The 20,830-nt window shown below is 42.7% G+C and overlaps 1 protein-coding gene across 1 annotated transcript in view; it reads left to right on the top strand.

Annotated features, from left to right (window-relative positions):
• The first annotated feature begins 1,459 nt into the window (after window positions 1-1,459).
• Window positions 1,460-20,830, top strand: part of MTMR6 (myotubularin related protein 6) — a 36,511-nt gene continuing 17,140 nt past the window's right edge. The window contains exons 1-7 of the mRNA XM_030562251.1: window positions 1,460-1,545; window positions 8,155-8,271; window positions 10,343-10,505; window positions 14,166-14,323; window positions 15,034-15,162; window positions 17,760-17,894; window positions 19,921-20,053. Coding sequence (XP_030418111.1) covers window positions 1,522-1,545; window positions 8,155-8,271; window positions 10,343-10,505; window positions 14,166-14,323; window positions 15,034-15,162; window positions 17,760-17,894; window positions 19,921-20,053 — 859 coding nt within the window. The 5' untranslated portion in view covers window positions 1,460-1,521. The remainder of the gene's footprint in view (window positions 1,546-8,154; window positions 8,272-10,342; window positions 10,506-14,165; window positions 14,324-15,033; window positions 15,163-17,759; window positions 17,895-19,920; window positions 20,054-20,830) is intronic.

Below are 20,830 nucleotides of genomic sequence, written 5' to 3'. Positions count from 1 at the left end.
CCATCTGTAGTATTTGCCTCAGTCTGCAGCTGTGAAATCCTATGTCATATTTGTGTGCATAACTATGTTTAAATAACTAATAAAATAATAATTAATTTTATTGCACTTTTCATTCTCAAAAATCTTTAGAAACTTTGGTCCAAATTCACTCACTCTTGGGAGCAGGAAGGTACTGACTTGCTGTGCCAGATGGGTTGATTCACTGGGGAGGGGAGAAGTAGTGTCTCCCCTGTTGAATTCCTCACAGAGGTTCTGTCAGAGGAGAACAGCTTTATATTTCATAGAAGCCTCCTGGTAAGAGGTGGTCAGAGGATGCCCCAGGGGACCTTCAACACTGGGGTCTGTGACTGAGAAATTTAACATTAAAACTGGTGAATTTAATAGATCAGTGACTATAACACTAATCGTGTGACACAAAGAGGAGATTTAAAGGTAGGGCTGTCACCTATGTTTCACGGGAGTGAAGGACAACTGTATATAGAAGATGACGACCAAAACTTATTTTTAAGAAGCACCACACCATGCTTTATTTGTGGTCCAAATGATATATTATATATAAATTATATATTACAGCCTATCATTATCTGCATGATTATATTCATTATTATCAACTTTGGAATTTGCTCCCTAAGTCACCACAGCCTGGACTTATACACTGCAAAGCTCCCTACTTTCCTCAGTTGTTTGGGAAGACGTAGGCTGGTGGATTGGGAATGTGGGCCATGATCCTACCCTGAGATCCACCTGGATGGATCCCTGCATCCACACAGAGCTTGTTGTAGGACTGGGGCCTTAATTCTTTCTTTAGATTTTCAAGATGTGTCTCATGCTCCAGATGCCTCCCATGAACAAATAAACAGTCAGTTATGTTGTGATGTTCAGCAACATAAAATAAAGTGATCTGTATATTGACTTGCTATGTGATATGGCATGTAAAGCGCCAAAACAGGAAGAAATGGGTGAGGGGCATCTCTTAAAGGAGGTAGTGAGTTGGGGTGGCTAAGGCTCTTGCATCCAAGGTGTCAGCCCCTGAGTGCTGGGTTATTTTACCTAGGGTGGATAACATGGGCAGTGGTGGATCAGGTTTACTTGAGGTTTGGGGGAGAACCCCCAGTCTGAAGTGGGGTTAACTGATGCCTGCTAGGCCTTGCCCTGCACAGGGGCTAATCTCCCCGTTAGCGTTAGCTGGGCAAAGGAGGGGTGACAGTTTTGTGTGGTTCCCACCGTGGTGACCGAGATGCTGCTGGGCAGGGCTGGGGGCTGGCTCACAGGCCTGCGGCCTTTAACGCAAGGGCGAGTTCACCACCCGTCACGTCCAACCTCCCCCCTCCGCAGCCGGGGGCCCTGTCGGAGCCCGACCAGTCGCCCAACCGGCAGGGGACGCTGCGCGGGCTTTTCCCAGGCAGTTCTGGGCCGCTCCCTCGCCGACTCCCCCTCCCTTTACCGGAAATGTCTCCAGGTGACGGCGGCTCTGGCCGGGAGACGCTGGGCGTAGCGGGGCGGTGGCAGCTGTGAGCTACCATGGAGCACATCCGCACCACCAAGGTACCCGCCGCCCCCTCCCCTCCCCGCGCTGCGGGGCCACAGGGGTGGTTGGGTCACTGCGGGAAGCGGGGGGCATGGAGGATGCAGGTAGTAGGGAGATGGGTGCGGGTGGGGGTCTGGGGGGGGCACAGGGGTGGTTGGGTCACTGCGGGAAGCGGGGGGCATGGAGGATGCAGGTAGTAGGGAGATGGGTGCGGGTGGGGGTCTGGGGGGGCACAGGGGTGGTTGGGTCACTGCGGGAAGCGGGGGACATGGAGGATGCAGGTAGTAGGGAGGTGGGTGCGGGTGGGGGTCTGGGGGGGGCACAGGGGTGGTTGGGTCACTGCGGGAAGCGGGGGGGCATGGAGGATGCAGGTAGTAGGGAGATGGGTGCGGGTGGGGGTCTGGGGGGGCACAGAGGTGGTTGGGTCACTGCGGGAAGCGGGGGGCATGGAGGGTGCGGGGGTCACTAGGGGGCTGGGGGCTATGGGAGGCTTTGAGGGGCCATGGGGTGATTGGGTCACTGGGGGAGCGGGGGGGCATTGAGGGTGCGGGGGTCACGGGGGGCTGCAGGTAGTAGGGAGCTGGGTGCGGGAGGGGGTTGGGGGACCATAGGGGTGGTTGGAGGTAGTATTGGGGGGGCGTGGCGGCGCGATAGGGGAGGGGACCTTTGGGGAGATACTGCTGGGTGGGTGGCGGGTGAGTCTCCGCTCCTCTGGCAGAGTTGTGAGGGACATTGGGTACAGACAGAGGGGGCCGCGGCCGCTGGCAGGATCCTCCCCTGCGGGGCCCTCCCCCGCCCCCAGTCAGTCTTTGGAGTTGCGGCCGGTTTGGTGCAGCAGGTTTGTGAAATACAAACAAAACAGGGAGTGGTGAAAGTCTCTCTGCAAAGCCACCTCCCCCTGCCTGTGTTCTCCCCACTGTGCGCTGACATGGTTTCCGCCATGGGAGCGGTCACAGGATGCATTTTGCCTCCTATGCCTCACGGATCACAGAAGGTAGGGACGTAGCAAACTTTCCAGACCAAGTCATCTCCTGTCTTCCACAGCCAGAGCAGGATATAACCCCACCAAATGAAAATATTCAGTGCATACACCATTAAAGGGACATGTCAGCTGGAAATATAGTTATGTTTAAAGGGAGTTAAAAATAATTGCCAATAGTTCCGCCAGAGTGTGTTTTCCTGTAAGTTCCTGTGGTTTTACAATCAAATCTTTTTTTTTTAATGTTTTCCTTTTGCTGGGTGAAAGACTCAAACAAAAGTCATGCATAGGAAATGGTGCAAGTGGTTGTGCATCTGACAATATCTTGTATATAAAGTAAATGGAAACTGTCTTCCCTGTTCTGGTTTTATGATTTATTTTTATATGAATAGTAGGGAAAATTCATACAGAAATGTGATTTTTAAATTGATGGTTCCTCTTTATAGATGACCTGCAAAGGGGAAAAAAATGGGTTTGAACCAACTTTTAGTTCTTTACAGGTCCTATCCATTGTGTTGTAGCTGTACTGGGAACAATAAACAGTCATTATTCAAGCTGATTCATGCATGGCCATCCATGTGCTAGTGCAGAGCCCACAGGCATAAGGGACTTCTCATGCTGGGTCATGGCTCTGGTGTAGATAGATTGCCAGCATCTTTAATACCATGTCAGTTAGATCTGTTCTGAGCAAAGTCAATGAGAGTGAAGTGCTGACTGCTAGTCTACTCTAGTATTTCTAACATTGCAAGCACAAATTGAAATTAATTGTTATAATGGGAAATATTTAGAAAATGTCCCTAGTGTAGATGATGATATCTGCAAAACTACGTTAATGATGTCATGAATCAAGAGAGTGAAGAGTGATTGAGATTATTTTTAGTAACTTTTTAAAACTTGTGTGCATCTGTTTTCTAACTTAGGTAGGTCATACTTTGGAGAAAGAATGCCTTTGTTAAAGATTCATCACCCTTGCCCTCTTCAGTTAGTGCGAGAGCTAAAAGAATGCATTCTCTGAGACATCTCCAGAAAAACCACTTAGACCAGAGTAGACATTCCTGATATTTTTCCTATGGTAAAGAAAAGAAGTAAGGGGAATTTAATATAAACAAAACTTTCAGGCCCTCTTTATATGTTATAAAGGAGCAAACAGCAGAAGCAAAAATGTTCCTAGTTGAAATTACTTGATGTCTGTGTTTCTGTGGTATCTGGTGTTTTTTGATATGCAGAATGAGTTGCAGTTCAGCACTCCCTCTCTTCTTGCTGGAGGCTGCTTTCTGCAAAGGCTACTGAAGACTGCATTATCTGCAGTTCCGTAGAAGCCATCACCTCACAGGCTATTCATTTAATGATCAGGCAGTCTGACCATAAAGATTTATAGACATGGAGGAAGGGGATAATGTCACCTTCCAGTTTTAAAGTACTGTAGTTATAGCCAATATTTAATTAAGGGAGCAGGTTATCGGTTTTTAATTTTCTTTATGCATCAGTATAAAACTCATTATGCTAGGGAGAGTTTGATCATTCAGCTGCTTGCCAACAAAGCTACATAAATTAAGACTTGTTATGCTACACAAAACTTAACATACTAGAGACAAGTGAATAGACTGAAAGAAACATCATTTTTTAAGTAATGTTTGAGAATTTTGTTTTTACAACAGCAAATTTTAACTCCTGTAAATGAAAGTAGCAATCCAGAATATAGATATGTTTTACCTTTAACTTTACATTTGACAGGAAACTGGGTTAGCTAGGTTCACTGATTTCCAACCAGTTATTTTGGCACCAAACCTCCATCTAGCTTGGTATAGGCCCAATCCTATAGGAATCAATGAGGCTCAGGATGGGCACACGATTTGACTGTGCAGAGTTCATTGCAGGAAGTGGGCTTTAGTATGTCTCTTGTCAAAAAAAAAAAAAAAAAGAAAAATCCTTTATGTGTAAATATAATCAGATGAAGAGAGAAAAATGTAATTTCTTAAAAAGGAAATGTAAATGGTATGTCCTGAATTTTTTGAGGGTGCTCTGTCAGAGACTAATATAATTTTTAAATAATTCCTGCTAGAAACAATTCACATTAAAATGTGGGATTTAATTGTCAGGAATGACCAAGGTTGGTTATGAAAGGACTTTGTTCAATTATGAAACATGTCTACTAATGTGCTTGCTTTGTTTGTTTGGATTTTTTTTTCAAATAAACTTTGGAGGATACAATGTGCATGGGAGTGGAGGAAGGCAGGCATATACCAGTTGATAATAAATGTAAGCAGATCTATCATGGGAAGTGGGGCAATTAAAATATAAATATCTTGCAGATCTCTTCTGCATAATAGTTCAGGCTGGACTTTGTTCTGACTGTTATGGGACACATATTTACTTTTTTAATCTGACTGCTCTTTGGAGATTTTGTTTTTCCATATGGATGGTATAGCAAATGGCTAAACAAACTATTAATGCTGCAAATGGAATCCTGGCTTGAAGGCAAAACTTATAGGGGGTTCTAGTGGCAACAATGCAATGACACACCAATCTAGACCAACGGGTTGGCAGTGAGAACATTAACCTGAAGAGTTAATCATGAAGTTTCTTCCCTTTCTCAATAACATGGCTATTTTATTGTGGATTGAGTTTGTAATTATAAATTCTCTTTGGAACTTTGGAGTTGCCCTTAGTATTCATTGCTGTTATAGCACATACCGAGTAAAATTTTCTAAAGCTCCTAATTGACTTGGGAACATAAATCCCATTCTCTTTCAATGAGATTTACGCTTTGAAGTGCTTAAATTGCATTTGAAAATGGGACTTAAACTCCTAAATCCTTAATTGCATTTCAAAATTTTATCCATTGTTCCTCTTCAAACCAAACATGCAAAATAAAGATAAAGGGCAGTGTGAGTGAGATGGATTCTATGTGAAGTGAGTTAGGAGAGCCCAGTCTCTGTGCTTCTCCCTCAGTTCCCTTGGTAGTGCCACCTTAGTGCTCAGTAGAGCCTTACCAGTGGTGCACTGGAGCCTAACCACACAGTCACAGAATACACCTCGACCTCGATATAATGCGACCCACTATAACACGAATTTGGATATAACGCAGTAAAGCAGGGCTCCGGGAGGGCGGGGCTGCGCACTCTGGTGGATCAAAGTAAGTTCGATATAACGCGGTTTCACCTATAATGCGGTAAGATTTTTTTGGCTCCCGAGGACAGCCTTATATCGAGGTAGAGGTGTATTCAAAGAGCAGTGACTGTTGGGCCCAATATTCTGCCAATGTGAACTGTTGACACATGCATTCAGTCTTCTTATCATTGACACTGTAATCTATAAAGCCACACACGTAAGTGTGTTCAATCTGTGGACGGACTTTCCAGTTATGGTGCTCTTTACTTTTTTAAACAAATCTGAAATGAACTCTGCAAGTGTCTGGCCAAGCTTTTGTAATGTACTTAGATACTTACATTGTACAGGAGTGACAGTTTGTCAATCTTTTTTTTTTTTGTTTTGGTTAGACTAAAGAAATAGTATGGTTATGCTCAGAAAAGAGACTGTGTAAAAATGACACCTCAGACCTGTTTCTTATGTGTATTCCAATTCAAATCTTCTTTTAGTGAAGGAATTCAATTGTATTACTTTTTATCTTATTTACTGTTGGAGAACAATACTGCTATGGGATTAATTTCTACTTTAGAAATCATCAGTACTTCTGAGTCCATTCCACTGTAGGGTCTTTTACTAGTAATACTTTTGTCAGAAGGAGTACAACTTGGCTGTTGGATCTCAGGGTGAGTTTGCAGGCATGGTATTAAGGATTTTGGGGGCAGGAAATCTGTTTGTAACCTGAGCAAATCTGATATGGAGTCATGGCAAGACAGTAAACCTGGAATGACAGAATACCATTTTTAGTTACTACTCAGAGTTTAATTGCTTTTTAAACACTTGCAAGGCAAGACTTAAGATGGTTATATTTTTCTTCTGTGATGTACTAGCCATCTTACTAGAGAACATTCAGACATGTCCTTTGTTATGCAGTCTTTGATCATCACTACCAGTCCGAATCAATTACTCAGTCCTCTCCTGTGACTCTGGTCACTGTAAATAGATTTCATATATTGTTGGGGTGACTGGTTTCCATCCTGCTATTGAAAGCGCTCTACAATTCTTAGAGACAATGTTATTTTTTGTCTGGGGGCATTAGTTTGGAAGCAATATTTTGACATTTTCTTTGCTGTATATTCTTAGGTTTGTTATAATGTTATCTATATTGCAAATGCAGGCCATCTTTTATTTTCTATCCTTTTTTAAAATCCCTTTCTCTTTAAATCTGAGAAACTGTGACTCATTTTATTTTTTCCCCCTTGAGGTGTGGCACACTGTTAATGGTTCAGTAGAACCGTGTGCACGCAACCTATCCTTCCCACTGCACTTGACTTTTTAAAAAATTGCTTTAGTGGCTTAATAATCAAATCTGTATCATTTGGGGTCATCTAGATACAGTTATCTGTGCCTGCATTGTTGAGATAATATCTAGGAAATGCAGATGCCTGCTGGGCTGATCCAGGGCTTTATCTATGATGTCACAGCCACCTCTCCTGGGTGCTGATCCTGTTGCAATAGAATTGATTGAGAGTTGTGCCACTGACTTTAATGGGAGCAGCATTGGGCCCTAGTAACACAGCTCTAACTTGGCACTAATGAGACAGTCCTGCCAAGAAATAATGAGGACTGCACAGGCCAGCCTTTTACTGTAGTCCTTTTGTGTTGTGGTGTTTTACATATAGGATCATGTAACATTTGTTTCTTGTAAAACAAACTGGCATTTTTAAAGGGCTTTGTTCATGCCAGCTAAATTGTGGGCTATCTAAAACCCCTTTTTATGAAATATTCCTTTATTGGGGTTAAGGATGGGAAGATTTTTGGTTGGGTGCCAGCGTGAGAGATCTCTCCCTGCAAAGGCTCTCTCTTCTAAAAACAACTCCTCTGCTGTTTTAGGAGAATGTCTTTTTGCTGATAGTAGCCCTTGTTTCCATTTTTCTGGGAGTTTCCAGTTCACTAGCAGAGAGCAAGTCATTACACCATGACCTAGGGTTTGGAGGGTGGGAACAGTACAAAGTGGGAGTGAAAATGAAGTCAGGGCAGGTTGGGCCATGGGCTCTGACAGGGATGCAGAAAACCTTGGAAGAAAAAAAAATTTGTTAATTCAATACTTGAGACTTCTATGTAACAGGATAATATACTTACTGTTGTTTGAGGATTTGCCGCTATACTTCAGATAGATTTGGATGCTACATGTTTTCTACTTTAGCAAATTATACCTCTTGCTTTCAAAATGGTTCTTAAATGAACCGATCAACACCAGTGGAAAATAATCCCTAATACATAGCAGAACAGAAGGTGACTCTTTATTTGACAAACTTTAACTTTTACAGATAAGAATTGAATCTACTTGTGATCCTAGCCTTGTGTATTTATTGTGCATTGTCTTGAATGAGATTACCTATGTTATCTAGTTAGTCTTCCTCGCAAATCAGATTTGTTTGCTGTTGCTTGCTTCCTAGTATTTGTCCAGTGTAGATCTCACTATCAGGGAAGGTTTTTTCCCCCAATGTTCAGTCATATTTTACTTCCTGTAAAATGTTTGTTTTTTTCCTTCCTGCAGGTAGATCAGGTGAAATTAATAGACCGTTTCAGCACCAGCAACAAATCGTTAATGGGAACTTTGTACCTTACAGCAACTCATCTGTTATTTATAGACTCTAGCCAGAAGGAGACTTGGGTAAGGATATGAAATGCATTGCCTTGTAGCCTGAAAATGCATAGCTTCTCCAAACGTTTTCTTTTCCTTTTTTTCTTCTTGTGCATGTCTAATTAAAGATAAATAATTAACTGGATATAGTTTCTCAAATATTTTTCCCTACTTCATGATGCATATAAAAAATAGATCCATAATCTCTACTCCTGCTGTGCCAGTGACCAGGCTTAAGTGCTGCATCTTGTCAGTATAGCTAATATTTTAACACATGAGAGTCTAAAGTAAATCCATATTATTTAAGCACTTAAATAGCTGCCTGATTTTCAAAGGTGGGAGCTGTGGGTGGGTGCTGAAAATCAAGTCATTATGCAGCTAATTTCTATTTCTTGTCTATTCAAAGATGGTCAGGCCAATTAGTTTTTCATTTGTTTGTGGTGACTTTGTTTAGATCTCTACCTCTTTGACTTTCTGTGCTATCAGATGGGAGGATATTTTATTTGAGTCTTAAGAGGAGAAAACAACTGGTAGTACAGAGGGCTGAAGAATATGCTCCTTTCAGTGTCTCAGGTGAAGCAGACTGCATCTGTGGCTTTCCTGCACAGGAAAACTGTTAAATCACACATGCATTTTTCCATATTTGATCTGTTGTGTTTACATGTCTGTGTAAAAAACTTAGTAAAATTCTTATGTTAATTCTTTCTTCCCTCAAAAGACATGTATTGTGGTTGAGGTGGTGGTTTGGTGTGGGAGAAGTTGTATGGAACTGACTTTGAAGTCTGAATGTAACATCTAGACCATACAGATGAGTAGCTGTAGAATAATTCATAGTAGATCTTTCTCATCTCTCTTTTCATCCTGCTCCCCACGAACAGATTATGCTACCTCCTAGTTCACACCTGTGTGGGTACAGAGAGGCTGATTCTTGGAATTGATGTCAAAAGTAAAGAGCACTAACAAAACTATAGTTATAGGCATAAATGTAAGGTAATCTTCACATTCTTCATTAGAAAGTCCATCTTCTGCATGTCAAGTGGTGGTCCAGCTGCTTAAAACTAAAGTTTAACGATAGTAAAACTGAGTTGTGTTAAGATTAAAGCTGGCTGATAACAGAAATCCCTTCCTTCAAAAGATTCCACGTTTTCCTCCTGATCTGGGGCGAAATGCTGTCTTTTTTTCCACAAAAAGATGTTTCAAGAAAAATTCTATTTCTGGAGAACCAAAACATTTTAGCCTTCTCAGCTGCTGGCATGGAAGGATCTGGCAGAAAATGAAATTGACAATAGCCTCTCAGGGCTGCTGTCAAAGAGCAGGGCGCTCAACCTTCCTCTCTCTCCCTTACTACCATCTGCTCTGGTGTTGGAGAGGCTGAAAGCTAAGGTGTTCAACCTGAGGAGCCCTCCTGGAAAATTTTGTGTTGATTTCACAGCCTACAGAAGGAAAGCGAAATTGACAAAAGCCTTCTAGACAGGGAGCTGAGGAACCCTCCTTCTGATTTTCAGGACAGAAAATGGATTTTTTTTTTCAAAATTTAATTTCACTTTTGCAAAAAAGACACGTTTCCCCCCCCAGAAAATCGTCACGATGAAATATGTTCAGCTAAGTCTAGTTAAGGGGTTAACTAAAATAACTTTTTCTGTATTTAGCTGTTTGGTTGCTATTTTTGATGCTTTGCACTTAAAAGCACTCCCAGACATGGAAAGCAACCAACCGCATATCTTCCCAACACCTAAATGGATACAGCTTTTCAGGCAATGGAGCTTTATAGAAAGTGATTGACCTGCCTTTTTGAAGATTTACCTTTGCACTGTGTGCGAAGAAAGATATTTGCTTGAAGTTTGTGACATACTGGTAATCCTCTGAAGTTTAGCGGAGGAGAAAGAGCATAATTTCAAATAAATAGTTCAGATAGGTTGACCAAAATGCCAGTGTCAGAGATTTCTTTAACAAATTAAACCTACTGTATAAGGATTTTTGACTAGCTTGTTCAGTTATGTTTAACAATATACTTTGTGTCTCTCTTCAAAAGTATATTTTAAAGTGCTATTAATTAACATCTTACAGTAAGACTTGAATTATGATTTCTTGTGTGCTATAGATACTACATCATCATATCGCTGCAGTGGAGAAACTTGCCTTGACTACTTCAGGCTGCCCTCTTGTGATCCAGTGCAAGAACTTCAGGGTAGTTCACTTTATTGTTCCCAGAGAAAGGGATTGTCATGACATTTACAACTCTTTGCTGCAACTGTCAAAACTAGGTATGACTTTCAAGTGCACAAGACCTTGCAGTATATGTTTGCGCCACCATTCTGCAAAATAAGTCTGGGCTTTGTGCTGTTTCTGTTATTAAATGTGAGGCGTCTGTAAAGTCTCTGAAATTGAGCGGCATAAATACAGAAAGCCATTTGATCTGCTGTGCATAGTTTTGGTAACTGTTACTCTGCTATAGTTTCGAGTGTGCTGACGTACGGGTATGGAAGAGGGTGAGATCTTAAGTGATTGTGAAACTGCATTTATAAAAGTCACTGTTGGCTGTTACATCCCTTGGGGTACAACCTAGACTGTGGGACCACTGAGTCCCCTTCAACTTTTCAGCCCAGGCTGTCTCTCACAGTGTTATGCCAGTGACACACAGCAAACCCTTCCAAGTGCTGTGATCACTCAGCGATCAACTTGTGGAGAGACACGCCCAGCTGAGTTGCATGAATGCTTTCTAAGCCATTCATGGATTATACAGTGGGAGACTCCAACCAGTTCCTCCAGCCCCTAAGCCTTGTACCCTAGAAATGTACCATCTTACACTGCTGAAGACCTTCTCTTGAACAGTGCAAGCTCATTGATTGGTTTGTCACTTTGTCAAAGGACAGTAAATTTGCACCAGCCTTTGTAATCTGAATAGATACCCCAAGCACTTTAGACAAACCCACTGGTAAGGATAAAATATTAAAATAAGTTTATTAACTAAAGAAAGAAAGATTATAAATTATTATAAGTGCTAGGCATAGAGGTCAAAGTAGGTTACATAAGAAATAAAAATAAAATTGCAGTCTAAAGTCTAAACTTTAACAGACTAAGCAAGATTTGAATCCAGCAGCTTTTCTCATCCCACTGGATGTTTCAGGCAGTTTACAGTTCTTAATACACAGGCTGAATTCCCTTCTCAACCTGGGACCAATCTCCCCAGCTCAGTTTTTTGTCTTCCAAATAGTCTTCTAGGGGTTAAGATAGGGCAGGAGAGAGGCCAAGTGGTGATGTCACTGTCCCTCTTTTATACGTTCTTCCAGCTGCTAGAACAGGGGTGGGCAAACTTTTTAGCTGGAGGGGTGACATATGGATATGGAAATTGTATGGCAGGCCTTGAATGCTCATGAAATTCAGGTTGGGGTGCAGGAGGGAGTGAGAGCTCTGGCTGGGGGTATTGGCTCTATGGTGGGGCCAGAAATGAGGAATTCAGCGTGTAGGAGGGGGCTCCAGGCTGGGGCAGGGGATTGGGTTGGGGGGGTTGAGGTGCAGGCTCTGGGGTGGGGCTGGGGATGAGGGATTTGGGGAGCAGAGGGTGCTCTGGGTTGGGATCGAGGGGTTTGGAGGGCTGGAAGGTGGATCAGGGTTGGAGGGTGGGAGGGGCTCGGGAGTGCAGGCTCTGGGCAGTGTTTACCTCAAGCAGCTCCCGGAAGCACTGGCTTATCTCCCCTCCAGCTTCTCCATGGCCAGGCAGTTCTGCGCACTCCCCTGTCCACAGGCACTGCCCCTGCAGCTCCCAGTGGCCGCAGTTCCCACCAATGGGAGCTGTGGGGGTGTTGCTTGGGGCGGGAGCAGCATGTAGAACCTCCTGGCTGCCCCTAAACGTAGGAGCTGGAGGATGGACATGCCGCTGCTTTCGAGAGCTGCAGCACACACATGCATATTGGCCCTCAACCCCACTTGCCAGCTGCAGCAAGGCAAGCCCCAGACCCTGCTCCCCAGCAGGAGCTTGAGGGCCAGATTAAATTGACTGTCGGGCGTAGTATGTCCACCAATGTGCTAGAAAGATCCTTGCTGTGTGACAGGGGGTAGGCTTCCTTCATCATGTATGCCCTCTGAGGAGTCTCTGGGAGGGCCATTGAGAGAATGGATTCTCCTTAATGGGCCATCAGTGCCTGTCTGACCAATCTAGATGTAAATCTGTCTTGTCAGTGTTAGTGCTCTACTGAAAGGCTAGCTATGGGCGTTTCCTACTTACTACATATTTCAGAAACAAACATATAGCACTACTTCATAACTTCACATACAATGACAGTACATACTATTCAACAAGATATTAATGTTCAACAGATCAGGACTTTTAAAATGATACTTCACAAGGCTTGCATTGTACAAAACATATCTTAATCATATCAGAGTGATGAATATGGGAGTTCCAGGTGCTATTTTGAGGTACTGGTATGAATACAAATGTTTTAATCTCTTCTTTTCAGTGAATGTTCAGTTTCGCAGTATTCACTACACAGTGAAGCTTTATGAAACTAGTAACAAACGCTTTCAAAATGAGTGCTGAAATTTTGAGAATAACACAGTAGTGATCCTTGTAGGTTTATAACTGATTTTTTTCATCTCCAAAAACTTCTGCTGTATTTTGTTGTCTGCAACAATTCTAAATATTAAATCTAATATATGAACTGTGCATCAGATCAATCATTAGGAAAATTTTGTCTTGTTCCACTAGATTGCCACAATTTTGGACCTGCATTCATTTCTGCCCTCATCTCTTAAAATTCTTCTCCTTCTTTGAGCTCCTACCAAGATTTCTACTGACTACCTTTTATCTCAGGAGTCTCAGACTCCCAGCTTGCAGGTCATCTGCGGCCTGCGAACCTCCCCAATGTGACCCGCAGGGCTTCAGTAGTTTTGGGGACAGGTCTCTCTCTTGGCCCCATCTGCCGTCCCTGGGCACTCTCCCCACCTCAGCGATTTACATGGCCCAGGGCCCCAGCAGCACAGCAGAGCTGAATGGCATCTGCCTGCTTGCTCCACATGTCTGCCCGCCCTTCCCTACAGCCCCAGGGCGGGACTGTGCCTCTGCACACTGTCTCCGCCCAAGCATGCCTGTGGCCAATGGGAAGCTTCAGGGGTGGTGCCTGGGGGCAGCAGCGCGCAGGGGGCTGCCAGCCCACCCTGCCTTGGAGCTCCAGGTAAGTGCTGCAGCCCCAACCTCCTCCTCGAGCCACTACACCACCCCCTCCCCACATACTTCCTCCTGCCACCAAACTCCCACACAGGGCCTGCACCCCCACTGTCTGCCCCAGCACCAAAACTCCCTCGCAGAGCCTGCAACCCAATCCCCTTCCCTAGATCTCCCTCCCAGAGCCTTAGGCAGGTGGGGGGCGGAGTTTTGCGGGGATGGGTTCTGGGCAGCATGAGTGACATTATTGGCCCACTGGGAGGATTTGAGGACTGGCACTAGCCCTAAGGTAAATTTGAGTTTGAGACCCCTGCTTTATCTCTAATCCACTCCAAACTTTTTGCTACTCTTAATGTTGCCCCTTAAACCTTGAAAATGTCCCAGTTGATGTATGGCTAGGAACCACCCTGTTCTGCAGAAAATACTGAAACCTACATTCCACCAAACTTACCTGTGCTGGTGTCCATTCATCTTTCTTTGTCAGTTAACTGTATGGTACGTGTGTGACTTCAGATTGTAAACTCTTTGGCGCGGAAGTTACACACTGAGTAAAACATTTCAAAAGCACCATAGTCCCTTAGTCTAAATTAGGCATTTTTGAAAAGTTTACCCACCATGAGTATTTATAAAATATCTTGCCCAGTTACAGAACTGCAAAGATAATCAGATGATGAATGCAACTATTCCTGCCCTTTTTCTGACAAAAAAGACTCTGGGATCTGACTCCATGCATAATACCTTACTTTCTTGTTTCCTTTAGCAAGCTACGATGAACTGTATGCCTTCTCTTACAATCCAAAACAAAATGAGTCTAAGCAGCTGCAAGGGTGGCAGCTCATTGACCTCGCAGAAGAATATAAGCGGATGGGAGTGCCAAACTCTAACTGGCAGTTGTCCGATGCTAATCGTGATTATGAGGTAAAGGATAATAGAGAATCTGTTGCAGTGGAGGAAACATGTTTATTTTTATGCCTGTTTGATTTTATAACCTGATTCCAGTCCAACACAATATCTGCAATGCCTTGCAAACCACATAGCCTTTGAGTCATGAGTTTGCTGCCTAAAGTGAAAGGATGCAGAAGATGGGAGAGCCTACTTTTGACTCTCTCCCTCCCTGTTCGGTTTTTTGGTGTTGGGATAGTCTTTGATAGCATGGTTTCTTTCTTATTTTCCTTCAGTAACAGTCCTATTTTGAGGTTAAGCCATGGAAATCCTGTTATAAAGGAGCAGCAGAACAACTCTTTCAGTGAGGGAGAAGCCTACCCTTTCATTAGTGAAGTTGGGGATAGGTGCAAGGGGTGTGATCTTTCTGTACTACTGCTGTGGAATTATTCTCTGTGGTCTCATTTTGATAGACTGTACACTGGTGTCTCAGTCCCCTTCCACAGTGTAGGATTTTCATTTCATCATTCTTTCATACCCTTTAATCCATGTATCATTTCTGGTGTGTGTACATTAGGAAGGATTATGGGCATATTTCTGTATGTTAGGTGCAAGTGTTTTTACCTCTGTGTCATCTAGCCCGGCTATAACCACCTTCTTATCCACAAAGCTGTCATAATTCATGCACCAGATTTGATATAGTTTGTAAATGAAACACTTAGGTTGTACATTTATTTTTTCTGCAGATTTGTGACTCCTATCCCAGAGAACTTTATGTTCCTAGAACTGCAAGCAAGCCCATAATTGTTGGTAGCTCCAAATTTAGAAGCAAAGGAAGATTCCCAGTGTTATCGTATTATCACAGAGATAAAGAGGTACAGTCTGATTTCCTTTCAGTGCAAGTGGGCTAAAACTATTTCTCAACAGATACCACTGGTCCAGGAAAGATAGAGAGGTAAGTATAATAACCCAAGTTCATAGATCAATCCTAGTTCCTTAATCTCTGACACTGCTTATGGCTAATGAGATGCCTAGGTCCTGCTCAGCCAACTGTAAAATTACTCACTAGTCAATTGAATCTCTTAAAACTTCTAAAAATAGTGCCTTTAAGATCAGCTGATGATCAAATCCTCTGTGTTTTTGTACTTCTTGGAATGTCAAGAATAAAATCCTTTTGTTCCAAAATGCTATGAACCGTGGAAATAATTTGTTAAAGAGGGAAGGAGGGCGGGAAGAGAGAAAATCAAGCCCTGTGGGACTCCATAGAGGAGGGTTGTTTGTATGGAACAGCAGCAGTCCATCTCAATCCTGAGATATATCTGAGGGAATAGCAGTCATATCAACTGCTCCTGTGAGTTCAGCAGTTTCTGAAGGGCCAGTATTGTAAAGCTACACGTATGCAACTGCCAGTTGTATCCACAGAGTTGATGTATTTCTGAGTGTTACCTGTCAAGGACTGTACGTTACACCCCTCGAAGAACACTGCTGTCAAGGAGAGAACTACAGTTTTTATATTGGCCAGGCTGGAGATTAAGGCCTGGTCTACATTACAGGGTTAGGTTGAATTTAGCCGCGTTAAGTCGATTTTAAAATTTGTGTGTCCATACAACCAACCCCGTTCTGTCAACCTAAAGGGCTCATAAAATCGACTTCTGTACTCCTCCCCGACGAGGGGAGTAGCGCTAAAATTGACTTTGCTGGATTGAATTTGGGGTAGTGTGGATGCAAATCGATGGTATTGTCCTCTGGTAGCTATCCCAGAGTGCTCCATTGTGACCGCTGTGGACAGCACTTTGAACTCCGAGGCACTAGCCAGATACATGGGAAAAGCCCCAGAAAGTTTTGAATTTCATTTCCTGTTTGGTCAGCTTGGTGAACTCAGCAGCACAGGTAACCATGCAGTCCCCCCAGAATTGTAGACTGTAGAATGTTTCTACACTCCCCCTATCATCTCCATCCCTGAGGTTATTGCAGATTAGAAGGCGAAAAAAACACACTCACGATGACATGTTTTCCAAGCTCATGCAGTCCTCCCACACTGATAGGACACAGCTTAATGCATGGAGGCATTCAGTGGCAGAGGCCAGGAAAGAATTAAGTGAGCCCAAAGAGCAGAGGTAGGACCTGATGCAGAGGCTAATGGGGAGTAAACCGACATGATGAAACATCTGTTGGAGTTGCAGGAAAGCCAACAAGAGCACAGACCCCCGCTGCATCCACTGTATAACCGCCTACCCTCCTCCCCATGTTCCAGAGCCTCCTCACCCAGACACCCAAGAACGCAGTGGGGGAGGCTCCAGGCACCCAGCCACTCGACTCCAGAGGATGACCCAAGCAACAGAAGGCTGTCATTCAAACAGTGTGATTTTTAGTGTGGCTCCGATAAGCAATGTGGCCTTGTCCTTCCTTCCTGCCCCACCCCACCGGGGCTACATTGTCTGTTCTCTCGCTCTTTTTTTTTTTTTTTTTTAATTAATAAAGAGAGAATGCATGATTTCAAAACAATAGTTACTTTATTTTGAAAAGGGGGAGGGTGACTGGCCTACAGGGAATTAAAATCAACAAAGGGAGCGGGTTTGCATCAAGGAGAAACAGACACAACTGTCATACCAAAGCCTGGCCAGTCGCAAACTGGTTTTCAAAGCCTTTCTGTTGTGTAGCGCCCTTTGCTGTACTCTTCTAATCACCCTGATGTCTGGCATGAAACGACTGTCTGCCGTTACTTTCATGGAGGGAGGGGACATGTACCCAAAACCACCTGCGACAATGTTTTTGCCCCATCAGGCATTGGGAGGTCAAACCAGAATTCCAGTGGTCGGCGGAGACCGTGGGATAACTACCCACGGTGCACCGTGCTGTAAGTCGATGCTAGCCATGGTAGTGAGGACGCATTCTGCCGACTTAATGCGCTTAGTGTGGACATACGAAATCGACTGTATAACATCGATTTCTAAAAATTGATTCATATAAAATCGACCTAATTTCGTAGTGTAGACATACCCTAAGGGATGTGTAGAAGAGCACAAAATGACTGTCTTTATTATAAATGTAGAGTCATCTTGTATTTAGGGGGATAATTCAATAGAAAACATCCTGAGAGTGTAGAGACATGAGATAGGCATTTATTGTAAGAAAAATGGCTGTGTATTAGGAAGTAAACTGAGATGTCTAAGATCTTTGGGCATATTTTCAAAATTTGGTAAACCTTTACACTATCAAAGTGCCAGGTGATCTTTAAAGTCCATGAACAGCAGTCAGGAACTTAAATGTAAGGTCTACTATAAAAGTGTACTTTGATTTAAAAAGTTAGAGCATCTTTGCTTTAGTTCTTCAGCTTATCTTTCACTTCATAGTCTGCAGAATAAAATAATTTATTGTGTTTCAGCTCTATAGAATACATACATCTGAAGCATTCTTTTAGAGGTGTTACTTAATATACTGTTGCTGTCTGATTCTTTGTTTTCTGTACTAGGCTGCCATTTGCAGATGCAGTCAGCCTCTCTCAGGTTTCAGTGCTAGGTGTCTGGAGGATGAAAATATGTTGCATGCGATCAGTATAGCCAACCCTGCTCATCACTATATGTATGTCATGGACACTCGACCTAAGGTATGTACCTTTTATCAGGGCTGCAGCTTAGGGTTCAGCTTAAATTCCTTTACTTGATCACTTTATACATACGGAAGTGCTCCTGGGGGCACTATGTGGGCGAGGTGCTGGGAGTGTACTGTATCATGCTGTTTTAATCTCTACTGCATCGGTTCTGAACAGGGGTCCGAGGTCCCTAGAGGATCTGAGAGCAAGTTTGAGGGGTTCCAGCAAAATAAACCAGAGAGTAGGACTGGCATTAGAGTTGCGCCCAGGGCAGAAAGCCCAAGCCCTGCCATGCGGGGCTGAAGCCAAAGCCTGAGCATCTAAGCTTTGTGGGGCATTGTGCCCGGGCAGTTGTCCTGCTTGCTACCCCCTAATGCCGACACTGGCTTTTAATCTGCTAGATATGCAGAAAAACAGTTGTGGCACAGGTGGGCCATGGAGTTTTTATTGGGTGAGCCTCATAAAGAGAGAGGTTGAGAATCCCTGCTCTAGATTCAGAATTGGATTCAGAATTGTCCCAGGTCAATGACCAAAAGTATTACTGTCATATGATGTTCATGTTCTACGTGAGATGAGTTTTGGTAACTCTTCTTCTTCAGGTAGCTAACCAAAATGAAACACACATTTCTCTTAGGTATGTGGATGAAGATTTAAAAAAATGGGTGCCTGCATGCAAGACTCCATATTCAAGCAATGAATGTTATTTTAAAAGGTTCAGAGCACCCAGTAGCTCCCGTTGAAGTCAATGAAAGCTGTTGGGTGTTCAATGCTTGTGAAAATTAGGCCACTTATTTAGGTGCATAAACACATTTAGCAGTCAAATTTGGGCACCCATTTCTTTAGACTCTGAGTTTTAAAACTTCTTTTAACTCTCTAACTGGGATTAAATGTGTGACATTGATCTGAACTTTTTTATAGCATTGGATGCAGAGCTGGAGGGCTGTTTTTAAAAAAAAAAACAAAACAAGCGCACACTGGTAGAATTATAGTGAGCATGCCTTAATGGACATGGAGAAATTAGGAGACAGAAATTGTAAAACCTCGAGAGAGCATCTGCAGGACAGTGTTCAAGCCCTAGAATTTGTTTAGATATCCCATTTTAAAAAGCAATTTCATTACTACATCTTTGTGACTTTGGTCACCGATCAGATTGAGGGGTGGGCATATTAAGTGGTGATTATTTCCTAAACTCTACTTATAACCAAGTTCCATCCATATGTGATATCAAAATGAGATGTCACTTAAAATAGACTGTAGATCTCCTCTCTTTTTTTTTTACATGTTTTGGTCAGCAATAAAATAGTTAATTGTTCATATCTCATCAGGTACTAATGTTGAGCATTAGCACTACATTGAGAAGAATGGTGCAGCTGATAATTATTGAAGCCATAGTTGCAGACTTTGGCAGATATATTTGTTGGTTCCACTCATTCTTATTTTTAAATTGATTTTATCTAAGATTAAAGATTACATTTTAACTGTAAAGCATTAGGTTCTGGAGCACAAGAGGGAGCCTCCAGAAAAAAAATGCGGGCTTGTTGAGTGAAATGGAACCAGCCCAGCTGGATCTGTTGTTGGTACCTCATAATTTTGTAGATATCATATTACTTAGGATACACTGATCTTTTTTTCCCTTCAAATTACACACTTCAGGTATCCTAACACTTCATAGTACTAACTTTTTCTTTTAGGCTAATTACTGTGTGGCATCTTTCAAATAAGCAGTTATGATTTGGGGAAAGGAGAATTAGGATATAGTATTCAGATTTGTCAGCTCTCAACATCTGATTGTTTTTACTTTTCATATTCTTCTATGTATCAAATCCCCCCACATGTTGTGGTGGTTTCATGTCAGAGTAATACTTTCAGATTAGTCTGCCACAAATCTGATATCCATAAGGATGTTTATGGTATGTGTGTGTTAGTTTTGTTTTGTAACTGAGTGTCCTGCTGAAGATGTTTAGTTACTTAATCTATATTTTGATTTTACAATTTACTTTTTAACTCTTGATTTTAAATATTTGTATTTTCTTTCACTAAGCTTAATGCAATGGCAAACAGAGCAGCAGGTAAAGGCTATGAAAATGAAGACAACTATGCTAACATTAGATTCCAGTTTGTTGGAATTGAAAACATTCACGTAATGAGATCCAGCCTGCAGAAACTTTTAGAAGGTATGGTTGGTTTTTTTTTGTTTTGGTTCTAACTCTGGTGTAACAGAATATGATTAAAAATAAGATAAGTGACCTTCTGAAGTCATTGGTCTTTTAATGTTAGTCTATGTAAAACACCAAAGAACTTCCAAACTTTCTTATCGACAGCAGGGAATTTAGTGTCTGTTACGGACTTCCGAGGGGCAGCTGCTAGTGTTAATCACAATTCCTGGGCAATGAGCTGTTATGAATTGTCAGTCATTTAGCGCAAGGAAAATAGTTTAACATGTAATGTGTCTTGGGTGGAAGTGGGCAAATTCTGTTAGCATGTCAGATAGTTCACAGGAAAAAACCATTGGGGTTTATAACATGCATGTATTACCCTTCATTTTTCAATAGGACTTAAATGTTGAAATGCTTGATTGCACTCACAGATAAAATACTCTTGACATCTGAGTGCTATAAAATGAACCTGCACTTACTTTCACTCTCAGAACTCAGAGGCCAGTTCTAAAAGGATTAATTTTGCACTAACCACTACATCTTCACTCGCTCTGTACTAAAAATTCTCTTAACTCACATGGTCAAGTGATCTTGTGGCAGCCAAATGGTTAGCTGTTTCATCTTTTTCAGGGCTTTGAGCTGTCCTCTGGCTCCGCTCCAGCTCCAGGCAAAAACCTGCAGCTCCACTGGTCTGGAGCTGCTCCGTGCTCCAACTCTGGGCTCCGCTCCAAAGCCCTGATCTTTTTTGATGCCCAGACCTCTCAATCAGCTAGGATGAATAGTGCAAAACTATTT

Source organism: Gopherus evgoodei, chromosome 1 (genome assembly GCF_007399415.2).
Source record: "Gopherus evgoodei ecotype Sinaloan lineage chromosome 1, rGopEvg1_v1.p, whole genome shotgun sequence".
NCBI lineage: Eukaryota > Metazoa > Chordata > Testudines > Testudinidae > Gopherus > Gopherus evgoodei.
The sequence above is the reverse complement of the archived record's forward strand: the minus strand, read 5'-3'. Positions and strand labels throughout refer to the sequence as shown.